This window comes from Sitodiplosis mosellana, unplaced genomic scaffold, assembly GCF_009176505.1.
Source record: "Sitodiplosis mosellana isolate CC-2019 unplaced genomic scaffold, AAFC_SMos_1.0 Smas_scaffold_3, whole genome shotgun sequence".
NCBI classification, from domain to species: Eukaryota; Metazoa; Arthropoda; class Insecta; order Diptera; family Cecidomyiidae; genus Sitodiplosis; species Sitodiplosis mosellana.
The window spans coordinates 10,322,446-10,345,758 of record NW_022595246.1 but is presented as its reverse complement, the minus strand read 5'-3'; the positions used below and the strand labels follow the sequence as shown (position 1 = coordinate 10,345,758).

The following is a 23,313-nucleotide window of genomic DNA, read 5'->3' as shown; positions in this document are numbered from 1 at the left end:
TACCCACCATAGCCACCATATCCAGGATAGCCGAAACCTCGTCCGCCACCAAATCCTGTTTGAAAGGAAATATTTTTTGATAACATTGAAAAACAATCTGTTTTGCGGTGATCGCAATGCGATCGAACGAAAAAAAAATTTGAAATTCTTCTGCAGAGTCCTGAAAAATCTTGTTAGTTTATACCTGGACCACCGCCGAATCCTCCGAAACCAGGTCGACCTCCAAAACCACCATTTTGCCCTCCAAAACCACGTCCTCCACCGAACGTCTCACGAGCGAAACTTCCGGCTGCTGAACCTAGAGCCGATCCAGCCAGCTGGCCAAAACCTTGAACTAAATTCTGTGGCTCAGCTTTAGTGTAATGCTGGCTAAAAAGTGACAGCAGCACAAATACGAAAATCGTCTTAATCGCACTCTGTAATAGTAAAATACTGAGTTAATTTCATTCTGGTCTTAATATTCGAATGCATCGAAAAACAAACCTTAAACATTTTGCCCTGAATTTATCGAAATTGCTCAACGAAATATAGAATGGAATCACTATACACCGATTGCTTGCGATGAAATCTAATTAGATACTGTTTATTTTGCAAACATTCCGCCGGAATTTATATATCTTCTAGAATGTACTGGTATAATTATTCGTTTCGTTTGAATAACTATAGATCGATCGAACCAGTTCTATTGCTTTACGTTATTACGTGGCGAACCATGAACAAACGGAGGTAAACATAATTTTGTGTCGCAATACTTGAGACAGTTTCAGCTCAGCATCTTCTTTAGAAGGGAAAAACCACAAGAAACAATAAAAAAAAACTCTTCGGATGGAAAGTCCAACGCACTACCAAGCACATTGATTCTTTTTCCGGTTTTATTTCCTACACTTGACAGCAGTTATGACCATAAATGATTCGCTTAGCAGAAGAGATACGAAAAAAATGTGAAATGCTGTCAAAATTATGTAAATTCGCTGCTAAAAATGTAAATGAGCTTGATGGCAATAGCATGAGCCAAAATGAATTAATGACGTCTGAAACCGGTTCTTCTATTTATGCTGTGTTTTCTTCGGTAGAAAAAGGTGTGAACTTCGATCGGTTGCGATTGATTGATTGATTAGTGAATGATTTAGTGGGAACGAATTTTGAAAAAAAAAAAAAACAAACTTTTTTCATGGTAGTTTATTTATTAAAGAAAGTGCGACACATTTTTGATTTGTAACAATTTTTTGATTGTAGATATCATTTTTACGATAAAAAATAAGTTTACCAATCCATTTTTTTCAAACACTTTGTAGAGAATGGGTTGAACAGTTTTTATATTCAGTGTTTTTTGTGAAGAATCACCGCACTTATCTCATTTATTTTTACCATCAATTTAACATTTAGTGTCGAAGTCAATAAATCGTCACATTTTAAAGATGACTGGTTAAACCGAACGGACGAATTTGAGATGCGAAACGAAGCGAATATTCAATTCTTCTTCTTGACTGAATAGAAATAAACTTTGAATAAAATCTAATTAAGAAAAATAGCATATTTTAACCTTTTGATCAGATTCATGCTAAAATTAACATATATTCCATTCGATACATTTGTATTGATGTGCATTAGACTGTCCATAGTTTTTTAGAATCGAAATCAACATAGTTTGTTTGATTCCTTGGACCAAATAGAATATTTTGGTAAAGAAAATTAAATGAAAAACTTAATTTTCAGGTCCATAATTGATAAAAAAAGAATCTAACCATTTGAAAGGTTTGACGAAAAACGAGCAACATGGCGACCACAAATACATTTCAATTCCTCTACACAACAACGTCGAGAAGCGGTTATGATATTTGTTACATATATTTATAACTACATGGCCTGAGTGTGTGTTTGTTTTAAATATGTTGACGAATTGTTCAAAATTAAATCTGGTTACCATTTTTGTGCGTTTGGTATGAGTTAAAACGTACTCAGAACAATCAGCAAGAGATATGCGCAACGAATTTATGAATGAATTAACTGACACCGATGTCTTAGCTTGTATACAATTGATAGCGATAAATATGTGAATTAAAAATTGGCCGATTTCAAAATGACAAAGAAATATTGGCTAATTCAAAAAAACGTAACAATTTGAAAACGGGCCATTTTTCTTAATTGTCTTTTAAAAACATACCGATTCCAAATTGACCAAGAAAAATAATTTTTATGTGACAATTCAAAATCTTCTCGCGTGAATTTGAAAAAGGTTCCATAAATACGATTTCGAAAGTTGATTTCGTTTCCAAAAAAACTGCGGACAGGCTAATGTGCATATTTGGTTGTTTGAAATATGTATAAAAATTTTTTAGTGTAAATGAGGTTCCTATATCTTCGTTACATTACAGCGCCATTCATAACGTACAATTCTTACGAAGAACTAGATGGCGCTGTTGACGTTTTGAAGAAAAATAGCAAAATGACAAATGCTATATAGACACTTGTCAATCATATTTCAGAAAAAACAGAAGACTGTTTGAAATTTTAATTAATTTTAAATTAAGCTTTCCGTAATCAGCTTTTTCATTCGACGAAGCCATGCTTGAACAATTTCTTACTGGTTGAATCTATTCCCAAAAGTGATTCCATGTCAGACATTTAGCCAACGCCTCTCAATATACATTTGTTTTCGGAACAGATCAAAACATTTGATGGAAATAACCTTCTGCAGAAAGTTCCAATGGTTTTAAAAATGAAAGCGAAATTATTGCCATGATTTTATCCAAGTTTATCTCCTGCATTGTTAATCGATTCATTCGATAATACGATATGAAATCACGTTTATACTTACATGTGAAATGACATCCAACAAAGAGAGTCTAGATATATATAAAGAAGGAACCAGCGAGCTGTGTCATCGAGAGTCGAGACGTTAAATGATTTCAAAGCTACGATATCAATATCAAATAATGAAGAAATAATAAAAAGAATTACATTGGTAATCCCGAACTTTTCCGTACCGTTGGCCTGCGTTGTCCGTAGGTACTTTTGGTTATTTTTGGTGAAAATATAATAATGAAAATAAAGTGAAAAATCGGTCACTTTAACTAGAACTTCGACAATTTTATATGAAGTTTGGTTTTTGGCCCTCAATTTTTTCCAAGAAAATTTCGACAAAAATTGGGGAAAAAAAATTTAACTTTTGCAAATGCGATCAACATGAAACTTTCAGAATCTTATTTTTCCAAAAAATGAAACCTCAGAAAGTTTGAAGCCAATCAGAATCGATTAACGTGTACCTCCCATACAAAATTGTCCAAAAATCGGTAATTCCAGTCAAAATTTCAAAAAATTTGTATGGGAGGTACCCGTAAATCGATTCCGATTGGATTCAAACTTTCAGAATCTTATTTTTCTCCCAAAAAATGAAATTCCATAAAGTTTGAAGCCAATCGGAGTCGGATTACAGGTACCTCCCATACAAAAGTGTCAATTTTTTGAGGTTTTTCTTAGGGCAAGTACCCCAGGGTCAAATCGAAAATGGCTCATCTTCAAACTTAAACTAAGTTTTTCAGATACACAACTTTTGGCATTTCCAGATTTTGATTATCTCAATTATTTTTTGAGTTATCGTGTTAACAAACACCAACGACGACAACGACGACGACAATGACGACGACGACGACGGCACACGAACGGAAAAGTGTCTCAAAAAGTGATTTTCTATGCGTTTCATGAGTTTTTATGATGATCTAAACCAATTTTGTGAAAACAGTTTTCGGGACCAATTCCTATACTTTCCCTTGACACGTTGTGTACGGAAAAGTAAAAACAGAAATTTTAGGATTTTTTCTATTCTTTTAATTTCTTAAAAAAACATTTGCTAATAATAAATAATGAGCATGTACAATTTTTCATTTCACACAAGTCATGACAAGTAAAATCACTATGAGTAGTGGTTGGTTTTGTAGTAAAACTAACGTCCAAATCCGGGACCGCCAAAGCCACCGCCTATAAATACAAATCAAATCAAATTTAAGCCAAATGTCTTATACATTTTTTTCACATTGTGTTTCACAAGCAAATAAAAACTGGTAAGTGTTTTAACAGTGTTTCCTGTTTAGGAATATAAAATCTATGGATATTGCTCAGATTTGAACAATATTGAAAACAAAATGTTTTCAAATCAACGACCAAAACCTAGCCAACTAACCGTAGCCTGGGCCATAATAATTATTGTAGCCTCCATAGCCAGGACCAAATCCACCTGGACCGAAGCCACCGCCTGGACCGAAGCCGCCACCACCGAAGCCAGGTCCATATTGGCCTCTGCCTCCATTGACCAATCCACCAATTAAACCTTGGCCTAAACCACCCAGTAAGCCACCAGGTCGTCCGCCGCCGAGGAAACCGAATCGTGATTCCAAATCTGCATCGGTTCCATTTTTATTTGCATCTCCTTCATTAGCTACTTTTGGCAGATCTGGTTGTACGTTTTCCGCTTTTGGCTGTGCCACTTGTTCTTTAGGAAAAACTACCGAATCATCAGCGGCTCTTCTGAATCGACCGAATCTTGGGTGTGGATAAGCAGCAAAATCATTGTTGTCAATAGAACCAAAACTTTGAGCCAAATCTTGTGGTTCAGCTTTAGTTAAGTGACGGCTCAAAAGCGACAGCGCCACAAATATGAAGATCGTTTCAATTACACTCTGTAAAAATAAAATTCCACGTTTATTTCACTCTGGTTTTAACATTTGAACGCATTCTGAAAAACAAACCTTGAACATTTTGCACTAAAATAATCCAAATCACACGAAGAAACTGTATCCAATGAAATCCAAATTGAGACTGTTTGTTGTGAAGACACTCATCCGCGATTTATATGTCGACTGATATCGTCTTCGGTACATTAATTTGTTTGGTTTGAATGACGATAGATTAATGGGAATAAACCAGTTTGATTTCGTTACGTGTTACATGCTTTGCGTATGTCATCAGACAAACGAAGGTAAACAACGTCGTTTTTGTCGATTGTTTCTCCTTGGCATAATCTTCATAACGGCCAACCGCAAAAAAACATAACGTTTGAATAAGTCCCTTCCGGTGGAAAGTCAGAGCCCAGAGCCAAAATAAGTACATTAAATCTTTTTCCGGTGTAATTTCCGAAAATTTTCGCAATAGCACCAATGTCATAAATGATTCCCAACACACAAATTTTACGAAAATAAAATGGCAAATTTGGACTATGCGAAAAATGACTTTACTAGCAACAAAGCGTATCAAATTTGTAGCCAAAAATAAAAATGAGCGTGACGATGGTAACGACAGTCAAAATGAATGACGTCTGAAACCGGTTCTTCTATTTATGCGGTGCTTTTTTGACCGAAATAGGTGTGTGGATTTTGACCCATATCAATTGGTCTCAACTCGAAAGTAAACAATTTTGAATAAATTTCGAAGAGTGTTTTTTTGCGGAATATTTTATTCTGGAAAGAATATATTTTTAAATTGTAACAACATCATCTTAAAAGGTTAAAACGATAAACATTTTGGGAGTTTGGAATTTTCTTAATTTTTTTCCATTCATCTTGATATTTCGACATTTTTATCTTTGATCGTGAATTAGTAGCCACCTGAAAGAGAACAAGTTTCTTGCTGTTAATATCAAAATGTCATTTTCTTTATGTATCAAAAATCGTTCTTTCAAAAAACGTTTTAGTTTAGTGTTTTCTTCTCTTTTATAAGCGTATTTTTTCCAATTTGAAAAAAAAAAAAAAATTGTAAACTCACCATAATAACCATTACCATTGTAGCCACCATTATAGCCACCATTATAGCCGTTGTACCCATTGTTTCCGAAATCGTTATCTACTACACGTTCTGCCACATTTTCAACTACATTCTCAACAGCACGCTCTATGCCCTGCTCAATTCCACGTTCTATGCCCTGGAAAAGTTGTGCACTAGCGTAGGCCACAATAATTGAGAGAAAAAGCAAGACAGTCTGGTATTTGGATGAAAGTAAAATGTATATTCGTTACTTTTTTGTTTCATTTTGGTTGGAAATTGATTAAAAATGAATTTACCTTAATCTTGAACATTTTAAAACTTATAACAATCTCGAGTGTGAGACAAAAACACTTCAAACAGTTTCGATTGATTTCAATGGGATAATGAGTGCGGTGGGAATTTTGGCACCGCTTTTATATGCCTGACTCCCGAAAAATTATTCGTTTTTCTGCAAATCATGTTCAGTCATTCTTGCTTAACCACCAAAATAATTTATTTTATATGTTATTATATAACTTGATCGTAGGATCAATTCACGTAGAAATGGCAAAATAATAATGCGTATATTATACGATTCAGAATCTGAGCATTATAATATTATGGATGCTATTCTTAGCAGCGTGTAGCGCACATAGGAAATGAAGCCTATGAGATCGACAGTAATTAAAATCACATAAACAATGTGGGATTCCCAGCGCTGAATCAATTCGCACGGAACCGTTCATAAAATATGCAAATTCATTGGAATAATCTACTGTATACACAAACGATTGTCAATATTCATGGGAAAAAAGAACGTATTCAAAACATTTTGATACCTGGTTTTTTGCTGACTTTGCTCAGTACTGCGTTTGAATAAAAAGTCTGTTTTTTTTTTAAACTTGCTTCTCGATTAATCAATTGATCAAAACAAATAAGAACCACAAGATGATACCGATTTGTTTGTTGATACCGTTTATTAAAAACTATGACTTAATAATGATTACGATTAAAGTAGACTCTTTTTTACATGCATTTCGTGAGTAGATCATTGACTAGAAGACACCCGGTCCCCGATATCCACCTGAAAAAGAAATAACAAAAATAAATAAGAAAACGAATTGACGATTAATCAAATGAATTGCTTGTGGTAAATGTGACCTTTTAAGTATTTCGGCATCTTTTTATGCTATTTTTTGAATGGTTTATACTTACGTCCAACTCCTGTTCCTCCAATACCAGCGCCTCCGATTGGCACGATGCCACCACCGATTGGACGAACGCCATTGTCATATCGATTAAGTCCGCCGCCATAATTGTTAAGACGACCAGCACCGCCGATGTTATCAAAGCCACCCAATCCACCTTGATTCAGTCCATCATTGTTGTATCCATTATTATAGCCACCTCTTCCGAAGTTCTCTCGCTGCACTTCACGTTCTATTACCTATTACCCAGTAGTAAAATAAATAATGTATTTTCTGCATCCGAAGGAAATAATTCCAAATAATTACCCGTTCAGCTGCATTTTCAACTGCGCGCTCCAAACCACGTTCTATTCCACGAATAAGTGGCCCTTGTGCGCCGGAGTAGGCCACAATTGAAAATACCAGCAGAATTATCTGAAATAAATTTGCACATGAGCTCATTGAAACTTAAAAAATTGGTAGTTAAATTAAAAGAAACATACCTTGAACATATTGTGTTAATTTCTGGTGGAACAATTAAATCAAACCGTTTCAATCAGTACCAAGAGATGGATTGCGTCCAAAATAGATTTTGTGCGTTGTTTTTATAGATGGATGGAATATTCCTTCCTCTTTCGTTTGTCTGTCACAAGGCTTGTTTGTCCATAATATCGTCATAAATGTTTTAAATTCTATTTATAGTATTCAAATCTTATCATCTCATCGAACCGGTGATTACAGAATAGATTTTCGGTGGGAAAAAACTATACAGAAATAGAACTGAATGGTTGCTTATTCGTTTGGCAACTGTGCTATTTTGAGTTCCAACTTGTTGTTATTCCGATATCTAAATCGATTTGCTGAAATTCGGAAATAATAATGCCTTAATAACACGCATCGCAATCACATTTACATAATTCAGTGTGTGCGAAAAATTATCTTCAACGGCATTATGATCATTGCCGAAACTAATTTAACAATTATATAGAAATACCCGATTGAATGTAAACAAGATTTAGGGCTCATTTTTGATGTATCAAAATCATGTTCGATATGTTGTTTTTATTCTTCTCTTGGTCGTTTTTGTTTTCAATAGGAACAGATTCAAAGATCATTAAAACATGCTAGTCGAATAAAATAAAAACCAATCTCACTGATAGATGTCGTTTCCTGATAAGTTCAAACAGCACAACCAGTATCAATAGCTACTCAATATTCACTCAAAATACAAAATCCAATGAATTAAATCCATTGGAAGTGATAATAGAAGCGATATACTTTGTAATTTTGTGTCGTATGCTACGAAGCCTTCTATTTAGTGTAGTCATTTTCATTAAATTCATAATCAATTTTATTTATTTATAAACAGTTTCAACAGATAGGTTATATTTATCGCTAAAATAACTATTGATTTGAATGAATCATTCGAATTGGATCAATGTTCCACATTGGTTCCGGTGCATGTACGTTGAATTCACAAAAAATGATGGCCGAATTATTGGCAATGTAGTGCTTTGTGGGATCAATAAAATCGGCCCATTTGATTAAGCTGGTACCCCAGGTAACCGTGCCCCAGCGGAATATTTCACTAAATGTTCTTTCAATGGGTTCACTTCTAATGAATGGCAACAATTTGAAGGTAACCGTAGTGTTCCAAAACCAATTTACGTCAAGATCATCTTCTGCGGCGCAAAGATAAACTGCAAGATCACCATCTTGCTTTTGGGCTCTGACTTTCCATCGGATGCCACGCACATTGAACTCTTCGGAGTGCGTAACTTCCTCTGTGCTCACATTTCTTATTATAAAATGAAAAACGGTGCCAATTTCCTGTATATCTCGCGGAACTGTACGTAACAATGGATTTGTATATATTTCAATTTCAAATACCGCCTTTTGTCTGCACACATAATTTTCTACGAACTGATTCCATTCGATGAAATTATCGATTCCATGTTCACAGCAATCGTTAGTGAACGATTGTTTTGACAAATATTTTACAATCGCACTCCTTTCCCGGACATTGTTCTGAGTTGGTAATAGTTTAAATACAGCCCGTGCATCACAAGACCACTTGAATGTGTCGTTATCGAATTTTGAAACCAAGTAAATGGCAATCACATCATTTTTCACATCGGTGTTTTCGCCGTTACTTAGTGATTTCTTCAAAAGCTTGACACTCCAGGCGGCGTCGCTTAGACGAAATTCCGGCAATTCCACAAACTTATTCCTTATATCGTCGCAAATGTTTATTGTAACATTAGCAATCACACCCGAACGATGGATTTTTGCTGGCGAAAGTTGAACAGATGAGATGTTCATTGCCGATTTGGAGAAAAAAAACAATAAATTTGATATTTATTTAAAAAAAAAATGAATTGAAATCAGAAGTTAGCTGGAAATAGCTTGAACCATTTTCTTGTCGAACTTGAACTGATTGAATGCATGGCAACTATCAATGCATTTATACACAATGCTAGTCCAATTTAATCACCACTTATCGATATGGTTTGCACTTTACATTACCATCGCATTTGTTGAACCGTTTTTTCCTCTATCAGGCAATAAAAATCATGTTGAAAAGATAAATTAAAATCAATAATTTTAATCACGAATGACATAATGATAAATTAAAATGTTCGAACCAATATAACGTTGATTCAACTTAGCTAAACAACCGTTTTATCTAATGCACACCAAAATTTCGGAGGGGAACGAGTAATCTAGATACAGTGCGAAATAGCGGTTTCAAGTGTTTTTGGATGAATTTACACTAATTTTAGGGGAAAATGTGTTATTGCTTATGCGAACAAATTTGGCCATACCTATCGCACATGGAATTTCTGGATTTTTTGACAATGAAAATTTAGATGAATATATTCAAAATGTGTTATTGCTTATGCGAACGTTCAAGTGGCTACTATTCATATACGTGCCAATGCATAGACACGCACTGGTCACCAAGTCTGTGCAGTTGTATGTATTGAACGAGTTGCTGTGTGCAAAATTTACAATACATACAACTGCACAGGCTTGGTGACCAGTGCGTGTCTATGCATTGGGACGTATATGAATAGTAGCCACTTGAACGTTCGCATAAGCAATAACACATTTTGAATATATTCATCTAAATTTTCATTCTCAAAAAATCCAGAAATTCCATGTGCGATAGGTATGGCCAAATTTGGTCAAATTTAGTTGTCTAACAATTGTTTTTTTTTTGTGAATCCGTCGCTTCATATCTATGAAACAGTTTAAACGTAGCTTTAACTTTGCAATACATTTTTGGATCATCAAAAGTTGATGCCAAAAACACGTATATTCAATCGCTCAATCGAAGCAAATCCATTGGAAGAGAGAGATAAGTCAAATGCTGAGCTCAATATTAAGCCCCAACAAAATTATCACATCTAAATGATCATCGAAGACCAATTTACAATATGTGACATGTAATGATATGAAAAGAAAAACCAAATTGAAATGGATATAATCCATTCGACGAAAATGAGCTTGATGACTAAACAATCTGCTCGAATTATGTGCTCAACACTTAAGAGTATATGTTTTGGAAATGTGTACAGAATTTATTTATTCGTGCAAATATTCGGTGGAATGCATAACCACGAATAACGTTAAAAATGCGCAAATTAACAACAAAGTTTTTCCATAGAAAAATGTTCTTCCATACAAAAACGTTCTCATTTTCAGTGGTGTGACAATGAAACAAGATCAAATATCACAAATTGGTCAGGCGGGATCGAAAGCAATTGCAATTGCCCACAAATTAAGGTATTTATCATTTCAATAGCCATTAATGTGAAAAATCTATTTCAAATATTGCGAAATATCTCTATTGTTCTGAAGAAAGATAAGATAGTTGCTGTTTTGTGAAATGTGTCGATTTTTGTTCGATTGTTTCTGATTCATACGAAAAACCATTCATGAACTGTTGAATATGATAAGATATCATCAGTAGTCTAATCGGTGTCATGTCGTTATTGCATGTGTGTAACATATTGAAAGTAAATGGTTTTATTGCATTATTTGATTAGAAATTATTGGGAATAAATTGCGTTTCAATAATTCTATTCAAAGCGATGGTTTAATTAGTATAGTATCATACCAAAATATAAAAATATTGGAAGTTTATTCAATTACTAACGAAATTCATGGTAGTTGTTCAAATATGAAAATCAGGGTTTTCAATGAGCTGCAGACGATTTGTCATGGTCTCAAAATCACATTTATTGCCAGAAAATGTGAAAACTGTACGTGTTTTTGCTCCTTGTATGATCAAATACTCGGTTTGAATGTAACAGTTCTACATTTATCTGTAAAGTATCCCTTGATCTAGTTTATTTTATAGCCATACAAAAAACGCACAATTTTATTGATATTTATGTATGATTTATTGTTTCAAATTATTTACAAAATATTTCAAGTGCAACACACTGTGAGTGTCTATTGATTTGATCAATTACGACAACGGCTTCGGTGCATCGACACACATATCGATTTTGAAAATGGCTCCGCTATTTTCAACGAATTGATTGGCTTTATCAGTGAATTTATTCCATTCAATGAAATCGATATGTCCCCAAGCCGAAGATCTCCAATGGAATTTGTGTTCGATTGTTCTGGACGGAGGCTTCACATCTTTGTTATTTGACAAAACTGTGATAATGGCCTTGGCATCGAATTGATGTTGGTAGTTTAATTCCATATCACTTTGATTAGCATACAAGAAAATTGCAAAATAGTCTTTATCCGCCTTTTTTGCTTTCATCCCCTTAAAATACCATCTAATTCCACGTAAAACCACTTCATTTGAGCGTGTGCCATTCGGAGAAGTATAAAGGTTAACATTTGGAACTATGAAGTCAAAAACGGTGGAAATTGGCTCCAATTTCGTCCAGTTTGGTGGACTTATTATCAATGTGATATCAAAAGTTGCTACTTGTTCTGTGGACAAATATTTTTCAAAATTATCCCAATCGGTGAATTCAGGAAATTCAAATTTTGGGTCATCTTTGCTGAATTGTTTTTTTAAATCCTTTTTGATAGTTGATTCTTTGTCAGTGATATTTTTCAAAACGAAATTCGCTTCAGCTTCACAAGACCATTTCGATTGTTCATCACTGAACACTGATTTTAGGAAAACTTCCAGAACTGGTTTGTCGTTCTCTTTCTTTGTTTTTTTACACATTTTAACTATCCATCCCACTTCATGCAATTTTATTTCGGTCGATTCCAAACATTCGTCTGGTTTTGAAATATCGGATGCCTTCACTTTTAATTGGAACCCACTTTGGATTTTACCCTGTTGTTGTGCCGTATTGTCCTCTTTGACAACTGAATCTTCTACTTTGTCGTTGGCATTGACTGACTTTATAGCGTTTGCTGTGCTGCACAGCACAACAGCTAGAATATAAGAAGAAAAAAATTCCAGGTTCTTTAACTACAATTATTTATGGGATTAATTTTCGAAAAATTTTACCTGCTAAACAGCCGAACAATAATGCCAATTGATGTGCTTTCATTTTACAACGATTAAATGAACTACGTCGCAAAATCAATCAACGTTTTATACGCTTCCATGGTTTTATCAGTTAAATCGAACTGATTAGAATGGTCAGTTGATGAATGGTCTGAAAATGGAAACTTTTTTTTTCGCAATAAAAGTGTGACACATTGAATTATCGCGTCTTCTCTACCATTTGTAATAGATTGATTGCAAAATGTGTGTGATAAGATATCCACCATCGTCATGTACGAATTGACTCATTACTCAGGCAACAAAAGAATGTATTAGAGTTCCAAAGCCAATGTATAAAAGCGTGTGTCTGTTATCGTAATTCCATGCTTTATTATAAAATAGCATATGATTTTTATCAGTTTCAAGCTAGATTCAAACGGAAAATTGATTGAAATCAACATTCCATTTCAGTTTTCCATTTTTATTGCTTCAATTTATTTATGAAAATATATTTTCTTATTCATTTTTTGCAAGAACCAAATTCGTATTGCTGTGAAAATTTCAGACAAAACTCATGATGAAATCTATATCTCTTTATTAAATATATGTAATTTATCAATGCAACAAAGCATAAACGAAGTAAAATGCGAGTTAACTTGCACAATTCACGAAAATCCAATAAGATTAAATAAATGAACGTTTGACCAATAGATGGCATTGCAATATATTTAGCAGAGAACAAATCCACAAACAATCAACAGAATTCGTTACCAATAAACACGCTCTAATTCAACCAAAAACTCCAAAATTATTACAACAATTGTTGAAGATTGAAAAAATACTCATTTCCTCATATTCCATCGACTCTTAAGAAAGAAAAAAAACCAAAATTAGTTCGCAGTCATTTGAAATCATTTGCAAGGAAAGTGAACGAAATATTGAAAGTATTGCCTCAAGTGTATCAGCACGTGCTGTCAAACAATGTTGACATTTGCTTCGTCTTCGTGATGTTTGACGAGCGGGAAATCGTAACTTCGCATTAAACACAATTTGAAAGCAGAGTGAAACAATCGCTTTGAAAATTATTCAACTGAAACTGTTCACAATCGAAAGAGTATCCTGTAAATAATTTCGACGATAAAGTGATCAATTCCCGTTGTATTTGTTTATCAAGTCAATTTTATTAGTTTTTTCTATCGTTTGTGAATCAGAATTCAGAACAGTGAAAAAAGATGTCTAATGTTAAGGGAACAGCAGTGAAACCGTCGCAAGCGCTAAATTTAGGTAATTTTCCATAATGTTTTGCTGAATTGGCGTGTTATATTTTGTTTACATGTTTCATTGCAGATGTTAATCAACAGAAGAAGTTCATTCGATTCTACAAAGGCTTAGGCGACGTAAGTAACAAACAAAAACATTGCAAAATTAAATTTGAACAAAATGTACATTCGGTTTTTTTTTTTGGTTCAATGCAACCAATTGTTAGCCTTCTCTTTCAAACGATTCCAAAAACCGGGTGTTGACTCTTTTGAAGCCTGCAAATTAAAATCAAAATAATTTCTTTAGCCAAGTGAAGAAAAATAACTCGATTACTTTTCATACTTTGGTTTCAATAATTTGTGTGGTTGAATCGAAAAAATCGATTGGATTTTTACGGCCCGAAAATCGGGTTTTCGTTGGCTCTTCGTCATGATGCAATTCAATTGGAGTCTCTTCGACCTTTTCAATGGCTTCTTTCATCGGCTCTGCAACAATATCACCTTTTGTCTCAGTTGCAACAACAAGATTCTCGGCCGTTGGCTGGAAACATAAATAACACAAGGCTATAGAGAGATATTCTCTTGCAATCGTAAATCGAAACAAAATTAAACGTGATTTAAAACAGAGAAGAATGATTATGAAAGTGGGTTATTCGTTCGTTCAATTGATAGCAAAAATGCAGACGATATAGCATTGTCAATCTCAAAGCCTAGATTTTTGCCGAAATATCAATTGTTTTTTTCTCATTTTATCAGTTTCACTCACTGTTCCATTTATTTGAGTATCATCGCCTTCAAAGCCAGTCGAACCAGATTTACGTGATCGGCTGAGAACCTCTTGATTGACTGGAACCTGAAAAACAGATCAAAATAATTCAATTTTTCTTTCTCAACTCATTTGTATCCATCTTTTGCATTCAATTGTCACTTACGAATCCGGATGTTTGGGTGTATGTGGTTTTCTTGTGATGATATCTCTGTTCGATTTCAGTTTCGGGCGGTGGAACGGAGTATTGTACAATGCGTTCGCTTTCAACGCGTCGGCTATAGTCATTGGAAACGGTGGATACAATCAATGGAGTTGGTGTTGTAATAACCGGTGGTCTTGGTCTTCGTGTAGCGGCTTGTGTTGGAATCACTTGGATTGGCACCGGTTTTTGTGTCACCTCTTCCGATTCATCGTAGTCTTCTTCGAATGTTTGTGGCGGTTGATCACCGCGATTTTTGCTAATAATTTCCTTTGGCCGTTTATTCTTATCCATTTTATCGATATCAAATGTCTTGTCCTGTTTGGCGGCGTCTTCTTTCTTCGACGTTTCATAGTGTGTGTCATCCAGATCAATGTTATTGAAATGATTATCATCAACGATGCCATTTTCTTTGTCCGACACATTTCCCATTTCATATTTTCCGCTTTCATAGCTGTAAACCCATTCGTGACCGCCGTAATAGAAAATGCCACTGTTAATAGTGGCGCGACACTGAGAATCTGTCATCGTTCCGTAGCCAATTTGTTGCAATTGTTCAAGCAATTGACGTTTGCGTTCCTGATACTCATCCTCGCTCATTTGAACCTGAACAAATGAACCGCTCGTCGTATCATATTCATAACGATGGCCACCGTGATAGAAATTACCACGATAAATGATATCATTTTGTTCGGCCGATGTTTTTTGTATGCCCAATTTCGTGAGAATTTCAAGCAAACGATTTATACGGAAATTATACTCGCTTTCGGTCAATTCAATTCGTTCGAATTCACCCGAAGCCGGTTGATACACCCATTGGTTGCCACCACGTGAAAATGTACCTGTCGTAATCGCAGTGCTACACTCGGTTTCACTCATGCTCGGATAGCCCAAGCGTTTGAGCAACGATTGCAAACGACGATAAATTGATTGATATTCCGTTTCCGACAATTCTTCGAATTGTGATGCAATGCGCACGGCATTTGCCTCGCCAGTTTCAGTGTTGTACGTCCATTGATATCCGCCGCGAATAAATGAACCGGTGGCAATTGTTTGGTTCATTTCATGCTCACTCATCTGACGATAGTTCAAACGCTGTAATGTCTCTTTCAATTTGGTCACAATAGCGTGGTATTCTTCTTCTGAAATTTCAACTTGTTCATAGCGTCCAATGTCAGCATTGTATCGATACTTTTGACCACCACGAACGAAGTAGCCCGAGTTGATCGTTTGATTGTATTCCGTTTCGGTCATTTGTTCGAAACCCAATTGACGTAATTGCTCTTGCAGACGACGCAAAATCGTTCGATATTCCTGTTCACTGATTTGCACCTCTTGTCCCTCAACCAAAACACCCGTTTGCTTATCCAAACTGTATCGATGCCCATTTATTATCAAATATCCCGTTGCAATGGTTTGATTGATCTCATGACTTGTCAACGCCCATCCGTGGCGATTTGATTCCTCCAAAATGCGTTGTCTCAACACTTCGTATTGTTCGTCGGCAATATCTTGGCGATGATAGGTACGTGTTTCCGAGTCAAACACAAAACGAACTCCATTTCGAACGAAATATCCATCTTCAATGGTTTGATTGAACTCGCGTTCTGTCATTTGCACACCAAGCTGTTGCAATTGATTTTGCAATTCGCGCAACTGTGAATGATACTCCTCTTCGTTGATTTCAACCTTTTCGGTTTTTTCATAACGTCCATGATCGGCATTATACAAATATTTGTAGCCATTATGTATAAAACCGCCCGATGAAATCGTTGCATTGTATTCCTCTTCTGACAATGTGCCATAGCCCAAACGGCGCAACTCCTGTTGAATGCGATTCAAACGTTCCACATATTCCTCCTCGGTGTAGGTGTACGTGTATTGATTGGCCGGTTGTGGCAATGTGTTTATGTAGTGTGTTTCCTTGATTGTGGTGACCGTGTGACCGCTTGGCTGTTGATAGACTGTTTGAGTGTTTGTGTTGGTGTTTCGGCTTTCGTTGAAGCTCTGAACATTTGACGTATGTGAAAAGACGGGATATTGTGGCCGAGTCTGTTGACGAATCGTTTGAACGTCTTCGTTTTCAGTGCGTGTGATTGTGCTTTGTGTCGGATAAATATAAGGTCTTTGAGTCACTTGACGACTAACTTCAACCTCTTCATTCGTAGTGATACTTTTCGAGCCTTGCGGTATAATCACTGGCTTCTGTTGATATTGGCGATCGAATTGCTCTTCCTCCTTTTCGATGTGTGTTCGTGATGTGACCGTTGGAATTACCGTTGGTTGTTGATAGTGTTGACGGTTGCGAACTTCGAGCTCATGGAACTGTGTATTTTGGTCGATTGTGACGCGTGGCTTATAATTTGGCACCACCTCCGATTCATAGAAGTGATCGTAAATATCTTGACGAGTGATGGCTGGTGTCGGTGCGGGTGTGATAATCTGAACATTATGAACTCGTTCAGTTTCAACGTGTGAATTACGATGCTGTTGATTGATTCCGATAATTTGTGGCCTTGGCTGTTGTCGATGGATTTGACGTTGCTCCTCTTCGTATTGATGTGTGTAGGAATTTTGTGACGGAATCACAATTGGCATTTGTGGTGCTCGGTGCTGCTCTTTGCGTTCAAACGTTTGCGTAACATGATACGTTGAATCACCGCCACCAATTGGAGCGATAAAAGTTGGTGCGATATTTACTTGACGATTGCTTTCAACGCGTTCATGATTGAAATGATTTTGAGTGTTGAAGTGAGGTAATGATGAACCGTGATGAATTTGATCCGTGCAATTGTTGCGATGCACAATGGTTGCGCCGCCAGTGAAAATTGTTTGCGGATAGGCAGAGTTTCGGTTAACTTCTTTGTGATGTTCCTCAACGACGCGTTGGTATGAATTGCCCGTGGAAATTGGTTGAATGTATCCGTAGCTTTGTTGGCTTTGTGATTGCTGTTGGAATTGACTGCTTTGTTGCTGATGCTGTTGTTGACTTTGGAAATGATCGGCCACACGGTTTTCAAACCAATTTGGCGAATTGATTTGACCACGTTGAATTTTGCCCGTTTGCAAATCGTGTACAATTTTATTGGTCATTTCACGGGCCAATGCATCCAATTCGGCTTGGGAGCGAGCACTGTAACCAGATAACAAACGACATTCGGTTGTACATGTCACGCCATTCGCTGCATTTGTTGTTGAATAGCGACCCAACTCACGTCGAACACGATCGATGATACCACCCTGTGCTTGGACATTATTTGCACCAGAATATCTGAGTCTGAACGACGACAACGACGGCGACAACAAAAAAGACGAAACAATAAAGAGGAAAAATCATTATTGTGTGATTTAGGTCATGAACATTTTAAGGTCCTATCATCTGACTGACAAACTTTCAATAAATCATGTTCAAGTGACGATAAAAATGTTCTATTCTACATCTTTGCTTTTGAACTCTGTTCTTTCCGAGCATAAAAAAAATCATCATTAAAACATGTAACGAACGAATGAATGAGAAATAAAAAAAAAAACTCAAGAGCAAAAATTACCCATTTGATGATCGTTTCACTTGATACTGGCGATGTGATTCTTCGATCGCATTCGGTGCGGCGAACGCGACTCCATTACAAAGCAGGAGAATGTTGAGCAGAACAAATAAAACGCTCATTATCTGTTTTGTGTTGCGTTTTGACCTCATTTTCTGAATTTCCAATGATTTGATATGATTTCTTTTTCGTACTACAGCGTTCTCGTTTTTTGTTGTCCCTGTTTGCTTAAATCGAGCAACGATGTGTTTAATCTTATTTCCTTGCGATTTTTACTTCCAGATTTTTTTTTCTTCTTTCAAGTCACTATAATTTTATTTTTTCTGAAAAAGAAGAGTTATAATTGCAAAATATTAATGTCACACAGGGAAAATAACAACACACTCACGGTTGATTCAATTTCGTTATTCCAAGAATTGTACAATTTATTTTTAACTTTCAAGCAAACAGTTTTTCACAATTGTCCACCTTCGTCGCAATTTACTCGGTAGAATTATGACAAACGCAAAATGAACAAAGAAAAAAACTGAAACAACAGAGAAAAAGGTTCAGAAGTGAATCGAGTCACTCCAAACCAATTTCCTGTGGCGCGTTTTTTTTTCCTTTTTCTTTCTGTTCTATACGGTTATGAAATTTTGCACCACGATGGAAAACATCGAACCGAATCGAAACACATTTGAACACTGACTGAACCTTATGTTATCGCTTCGAAAATTATTTATAATCCAAAAACACCACAAACACATTTCAATGCCGAGAGAGAAACGGCGCGTACGGTGTATGAGATAGTCATTTTGCAGCTTCTGCTTGAATCTGTGCGTGTGTATGATTATATGCTAAATATGTAACGGATTTTATTTTTCATCCGTACAGGGTGATTCCTAGACTATCGTGCAACTGTCCAATAGAGAGGGAAAGAGGAAAAAAAAAACATTGGTGCTGCTATTTTTACACCATTCGTTGTTTTTATTCATTCAGACCTGATTAAAATGCTAAAAAAAATAAGTGTGTGATATGCATCGGCCAAACAGATGATGGTTTATGGCCCGTTTACATAGCGCCGCTCAATCGATAAAAACACGCATCCATTAATTATCTCATTTTTGATAGATTCACTCCAAAGACGAAACGAAAAAAAAAGTCGGACGCTCTACGCGATCAGGCGCACAGTCAAAGTGTGTCGTCAGCCGCTCTTTTTTTTTCTTCTTTCTTCCGTCTCGTTTCTACTATTTTCACAAATTATGAAAACAAACACACGAATTCATGCGTATAGGCAGTTGCGGTGAGGCTTGAATGTTGTGTGTCACGATGCCAAATGAAAACACTCGTACGAAAATAAATCACAGCAATTAGCGGGAAAAATGAATGGATCGAAATGACTATACGTCGTTTGCACGGAGGAAAATAGACAACATGAAACGATGAGACAGTAGCGTAAATTATTCGCTGACATGATGAATGTGAATGCGTTTTTTTAAGCATCTCCTTTTGCAATGACTCACACTATTTACCCAGTAGAGTTTTTTTTTATTTCCGTTTGTTTTTGTACTAATTGTGGATCGAATGGTTTTTTTTTCTTCTTAGAAACCAACTACGACAGTTCGATTTTTCGATCGAAATGATTACTACAGTTTGCACGGTGAAGACGCCCATTGTGCTGCCAAGGAGATATTCAAATCGACGGCAAACGTCAAAACAATGGCCCCGGATGGTGTTCCACCGGTCGATTACGTTTGCTTGAACAAAGGAAACTTTGAAGTTCTGTTGCGTGACCTCCTGCTGGTCAAAAACTATCGCGTTGAAGTCTATACAAAATCAACGCAAGGAAGTGAATTCACATTGGAATACAAAGGATCGCCCGGAAATTTGATTCAGTTCGAAGGATTGCTCTTCAACAACACAGAAATGGTCGTTGGCTCATCGATCATCTCGGTCAATTTGAAACAGACCGGTGCACAGAAGGTATGACATTTTACATTTCATTTCAACTCCTTTGCAGAACATTTTCTCGTTGAGTTTCATACCGTTGTAAATCCACAAATGCCTTAATCAAAACCAATCTCTTTGATTCGTTTGTAAATGTAGTCGATTGGAATCGCGTGCGTTGAACAAAATGAGCAGACATTTTCAGTGATCGAATTCGACGACAATGACTTTTACTCGGAACTGGAAGCAACAATCGTTCTGCTTGGACCGAAGGAAGCTCTATTGCCATCAGCTGATGGAGAATTCGAACGTATTGTTCAATTGCTCGAACGAAATAACGTCATGGTCACCACACGGAAAAAGTCCGAGTTTTCACTCGAAAAATATGATATCGTCCAAGATCTGAACAAACTGCTTCATTTCAAAGAAGGCCAACAAGAGAATGCAAACTCTTTGGATGTAGTGAAAATGAAATTGGCAATGTCATCGTTGAACGCGGCCATTCAGTACTTGGATTTGATGTCGGATCGATGCAATCACAGTCAGTACAGAATGGTTTTGATGAATCTCAATCGATTTGTGCATTTGGATGCAGCCGCTGTTTCAGCGTTGAATTTGCTGCCGAAACCAGGTACAGCTATCAATTCGCCTGCATACAAATGGCAAAGCATTTTGGGCGTATTGGATCGTTGCCAAACACCGCAAGGTCATCGTTTGATGGCACAATGGGTTAAGGTGAGTAACGGAAATGAAGGGAAAACAAATGAAATTTCAATATAGTTTTTGGTCGATTCTGGCCTTTTTTCGTCCAGTATGAACCAATAAAAATACAAATTTAATCAATTTTCAATACTTGCAGCAACCACTTCGAAACGAAGAATTGATCAAAGATCGTCACAGTATCGTTGAATGTTTCGTCGATGCGAGCACAGGTCGAGCAGACCTCTATGAAGATCATATGAAGCGAATGCCAGACATTTTGGTACGAAACGATTGTGTTTAAAATTCTTTTCGCATTTTGCAATGTTCTAAATGAGAAAACTAATTTTTCTTCTTCCTTTTTTTTCAAGATGCTTGGCAAGAAACTGTTGCGAAAGCGAGCAACACTACAAGACATTTACCGTTTGTACCAAGTTGTCATTCGTGTCCCGAAGATCGTAGCCACATTGGAAGAACTAGAATGTGTTACGATTAATGAAGTACTATGTGGTCCCATCAAAGACGCACTTGTCGTGAGTATTTGCCTAGAGACAAATTGAAACGTGTTGTTCTTTTGATCAAAATTTAAATCATAGTTGTGTAAAATTTCGAAAACAATTTGCAGGAACTCGCCCGTTACAAGAAAATGGTTGAGGAAATCATTGATGTTAAAGCGATTGAAAAGGATGAATTTTTGGTTCGTTCCTCGTTCGATGAAAAACTAAAAGAACTGAAAGAATCGATGGACGAATTCGAAACGAAAATGGAGAAGGTACACTCCAAGGCAATCAGCGATCTTGGAATCGAATCAATGAAACTGGAATATGTATCGCATTTGGGCTATCATTTCCGTGTGACTCTGAAAGATGAAGGAGGTTTGCGCGGAAATAAGAAGTACAAGCGAATTGATGCGCTCAAAAATGGAGTGCGATTCACAAACGAAGCGTTGGAACGTTTGAATGAGGACTTCTTACATTCCAAAGCAAAGTACGAAGAGCAACAGGAGTCGATTGTTGCAGGAGTGATCGAAGTTGCATCAGGTTACATAGGCACTTTCACACGGCTCAATAATCAAATAGCCGAATTGGATTGTCTGTTGAGCTTTGCGATAGCAGCCGTATCAGCACCCACACAATATGTTAAACCGAAAATGTTCGATCAAGCACCACGCGTGCTTGATCTCAAAGGAATGCGACATCCATGCTTGGAGCTGCAAGAAGATATCACTTTCATTGCCAACGACGTGACGTTCAAAGATGATGAAACGAATATGTACATCATTACAGGTAAAATTCGATTTCAAACACGTTTTCTTGGCTCATATTGATCAAGTATATTGCATTTTCTTTCGGAAAAGGACCGAACATGGGCGGTAAAAGTACATACATTCGATCGGTTGGAGCAGCAGTGCTCATGGCACACATCGGATCATTCGTAGCATGTGACGTAGCTTACATTCCACACGTCGACTCGATTCTGGGCCGCATCGGAGCTGATGATAACATGAGCAAAGGTCTGAGCACATTCATGGTCGAAATGATTGAGACCGCTGGCATTATTCGAGTAAGCAATTGACGTCGATCTTTTTAAATTTCTCATATTGATTATGTTTGATTCGAATTGATTTTCAGACCGCAACATCAAAATCGTTGGTAGTGATCGATGAATTGGGTCGAGGAACGTCAACCTATGAAGGTTGTGGCATTGCTTGGTCGATTGCTGAGTGAGTGCCATCAAATTTGACTTGTATTCGAATAAATTTCAATGTTTCACCTTTAAACGGTTTTTTTTCCAGGCATTTGGCCAAAGAAACGAAATGCTTCACTTTGTTTGCCACTCATTTCCATGAAATCACGGATTTGGCCAACACAGTGCATACGGTGAAGAACAGTCACATGGTTGCCGTATCGGATAAAGATACTTTTACGCTGTTGTATCAGGTGCGACCGGGCGTTATGGATAAAAGTTTCGGTATTCACGTCGCGAAATTGGCAAATTTCCCGAAAGAAGTCGTTGAACTAGCGCAAAAGGTTTACGACGAAAGCGAGGATCATTATTCGCAATTGAAGTCTCAAGACGATGAAAACGCGGCGAAAATCTTCGTGGATGCGATCGAAAAGCTGATGGAAGTTGACACAGAGTCGTCAGCTGACGCACAAATCACCGAACTCGTGGAAAGTATTCAGAAGAAGGTCAAAAACTCCAACAACGCTTACTTCCGAGAACAATTCCCACAGCTGTTCAACTGAACGAACAGGTTGATTTTCACTTTGTGATAACGCATATGAATACTCAGTACAATTTCTATATTTTGATGTCCGAAATTTCATAATTCGTAAGCCATATTTTTTTTTTATTGAATCTGTTGACAGTTTGAATCCACACGAAGAAAAGTATACGATTTCTATATAATTGGTTAAGTTTAAAACTCTGGTACAATCCATTTGTCATAAGTGTTACAAAAGTGTGAATGATTCAGAAAATCGATAATAAATATCTCAAATAAATCCTAGAAGA

General features: G+C 36.5%; 6 protein-coding genes across 6 annotated transcripts; 1 reads left to right on the top strand and 5 right to left on the bottom strand.

Moving 5' to 3' along the window:
- Positions 1–3: 3 nt before the first annotated feature.
- On the bottom strand, positions 4–628 carry LOC129565702 (keratin, type II cytoskeletal 2 epidermal-like; the record flags this gene model as incomplete). The annotated part of the gene is given in 3 exon segments (XM_055440857.1): positions 4–55; positions 185–416; positions 484–628. Coding segments are annotated over 3 exon segments (293 nt in total), but the record flags the coding sequence as incomplete, so codon positions are not given.
- Positions 629–3,843: 3,215 nt separating this feature from the next.
- On the bottom strand, positions 3,844–4,794 carry LOC129565700 (heterogeneous nuclear ribonucleoprotein A3 homolog 2-like). The gene is made up of 3 exons (XM_055440854.1): positions 4,746–4,794; positions 4,181–4,676; positions 3,844–3,978 (listed from the first exon to the last, which is right to left on the bottom strand). The coding sequence occupies exons 1-3, from the start codon at positions 4,752–4,754 to the stop codon at positions 3,944–3,946; spliced, it is 540 nt and encodes a 179-aa protein (XP_055296829.1). The 5' UTR covers positions 4,755–4,794; the 3' UTR covers positions 3,844–3,943.
- On the bottom strand, positions 4,795–7,561 carry LOC129565701 (acanthoscurrin-2-like). Its single transcript, XM_055440856.1, has 6 exons — positions 7,427–7,561; positions 7,251–7,358; positions 6,952–7,183; positions 6,054–6,820; positions 5,758–5,971; positions 4,795–5,600 (listed from the first exon to the last, which is right to left on the bottom strand). The coding sequence occupies exons 1-4, from the start codon at positions 7,433–7,435 to the stop codon at positions 6,792–6,794; spliced, it is 378 nt and encodes a 125-aa protein (XP_055296831.1). The 5' UTR covers positions 7,436–7,561; the 3' UTR covers positions 4,795–5,600; positions 5,758–5,971; positions 6,054–6,791.
- Positions 7,562–11,308: 3,747 nt separating this feature from the next.
- LOC129565689 (uncharacterized) lies at positions 11,309–12,566 on the bottom strand. Its single transcript, XM_055440831.1, has 2 exons — positions 12,421–12,566; positions 11,309–12,344 (listed from the first exon to the last, which is right to left on the bottom strand). The coding sequence occupies exons 1-2, from the start codon at positions 12,461–12,463 to the stop codon at positions 11,401–11,403; spliced, it is 987 nt and encodes a 328-aa protein (XP_055296806.1). The 5' UTR covers positions 12,464–12,566; the 3' UTR covers positions 11,309–11,400.
- A 95-nt stretch (positions 12,567–12,661) lies between these two features.
- Positions 12,662–23,308, top strand: LOC129565685 (DNA mismatch repair protein spellchecker 1). Its single transcript, XM_055440816.1, has 10 exons — positions 12,662–13,683; positions 13,747–13,796; positions 19,756–20,133; positions 20,257–20,832; positions 20,957–21,079; positions 21,168–21,329; positions 21,422–22,082; positions 22,154–22,359; positions 22,428–22,519; positions 22,592–23,308. The coding sequence occupies exons 1-10, from the start codon at positions 13,632–13,634 to the stop codon at positions 23,043–23,045; spliced, it is 2,754 nt and encodes a 917-aa protein (XP_055296791.1). The 5' UTR covers positions 12,662–13,631; the 3' UTR covers positions 23,046–23,308.
- LOC129565684 (uncharacterized) lies at positions 13,561–18,971 on the bottom strand. The gene is made up of 6 exons (XM_055440815.1): positions 18,560–18,971; positions 18,175–18,494; positions 14,591–17,903; positions 14,425–14,511; positions 14,002–14,199; positions 13,561–13,934 (listed from the first exon to the last, which is right to left on the bottom strand). The coding sequence occupies exons 2-6, from the start codon at positions 18,321–18,323 to the stop codon at positions 13,866–13,868; spliced, it is 3,816 nt and encodes a 1,271-aa protein (XP_055296790.1). The 5' UTR covers positions 18,324–18,494; positions 18,560–18,971; the 3' UTR covers positions 13,561–13,865.
- Positions 23,309–23,313: the final 5 nt, after the last annotated feature.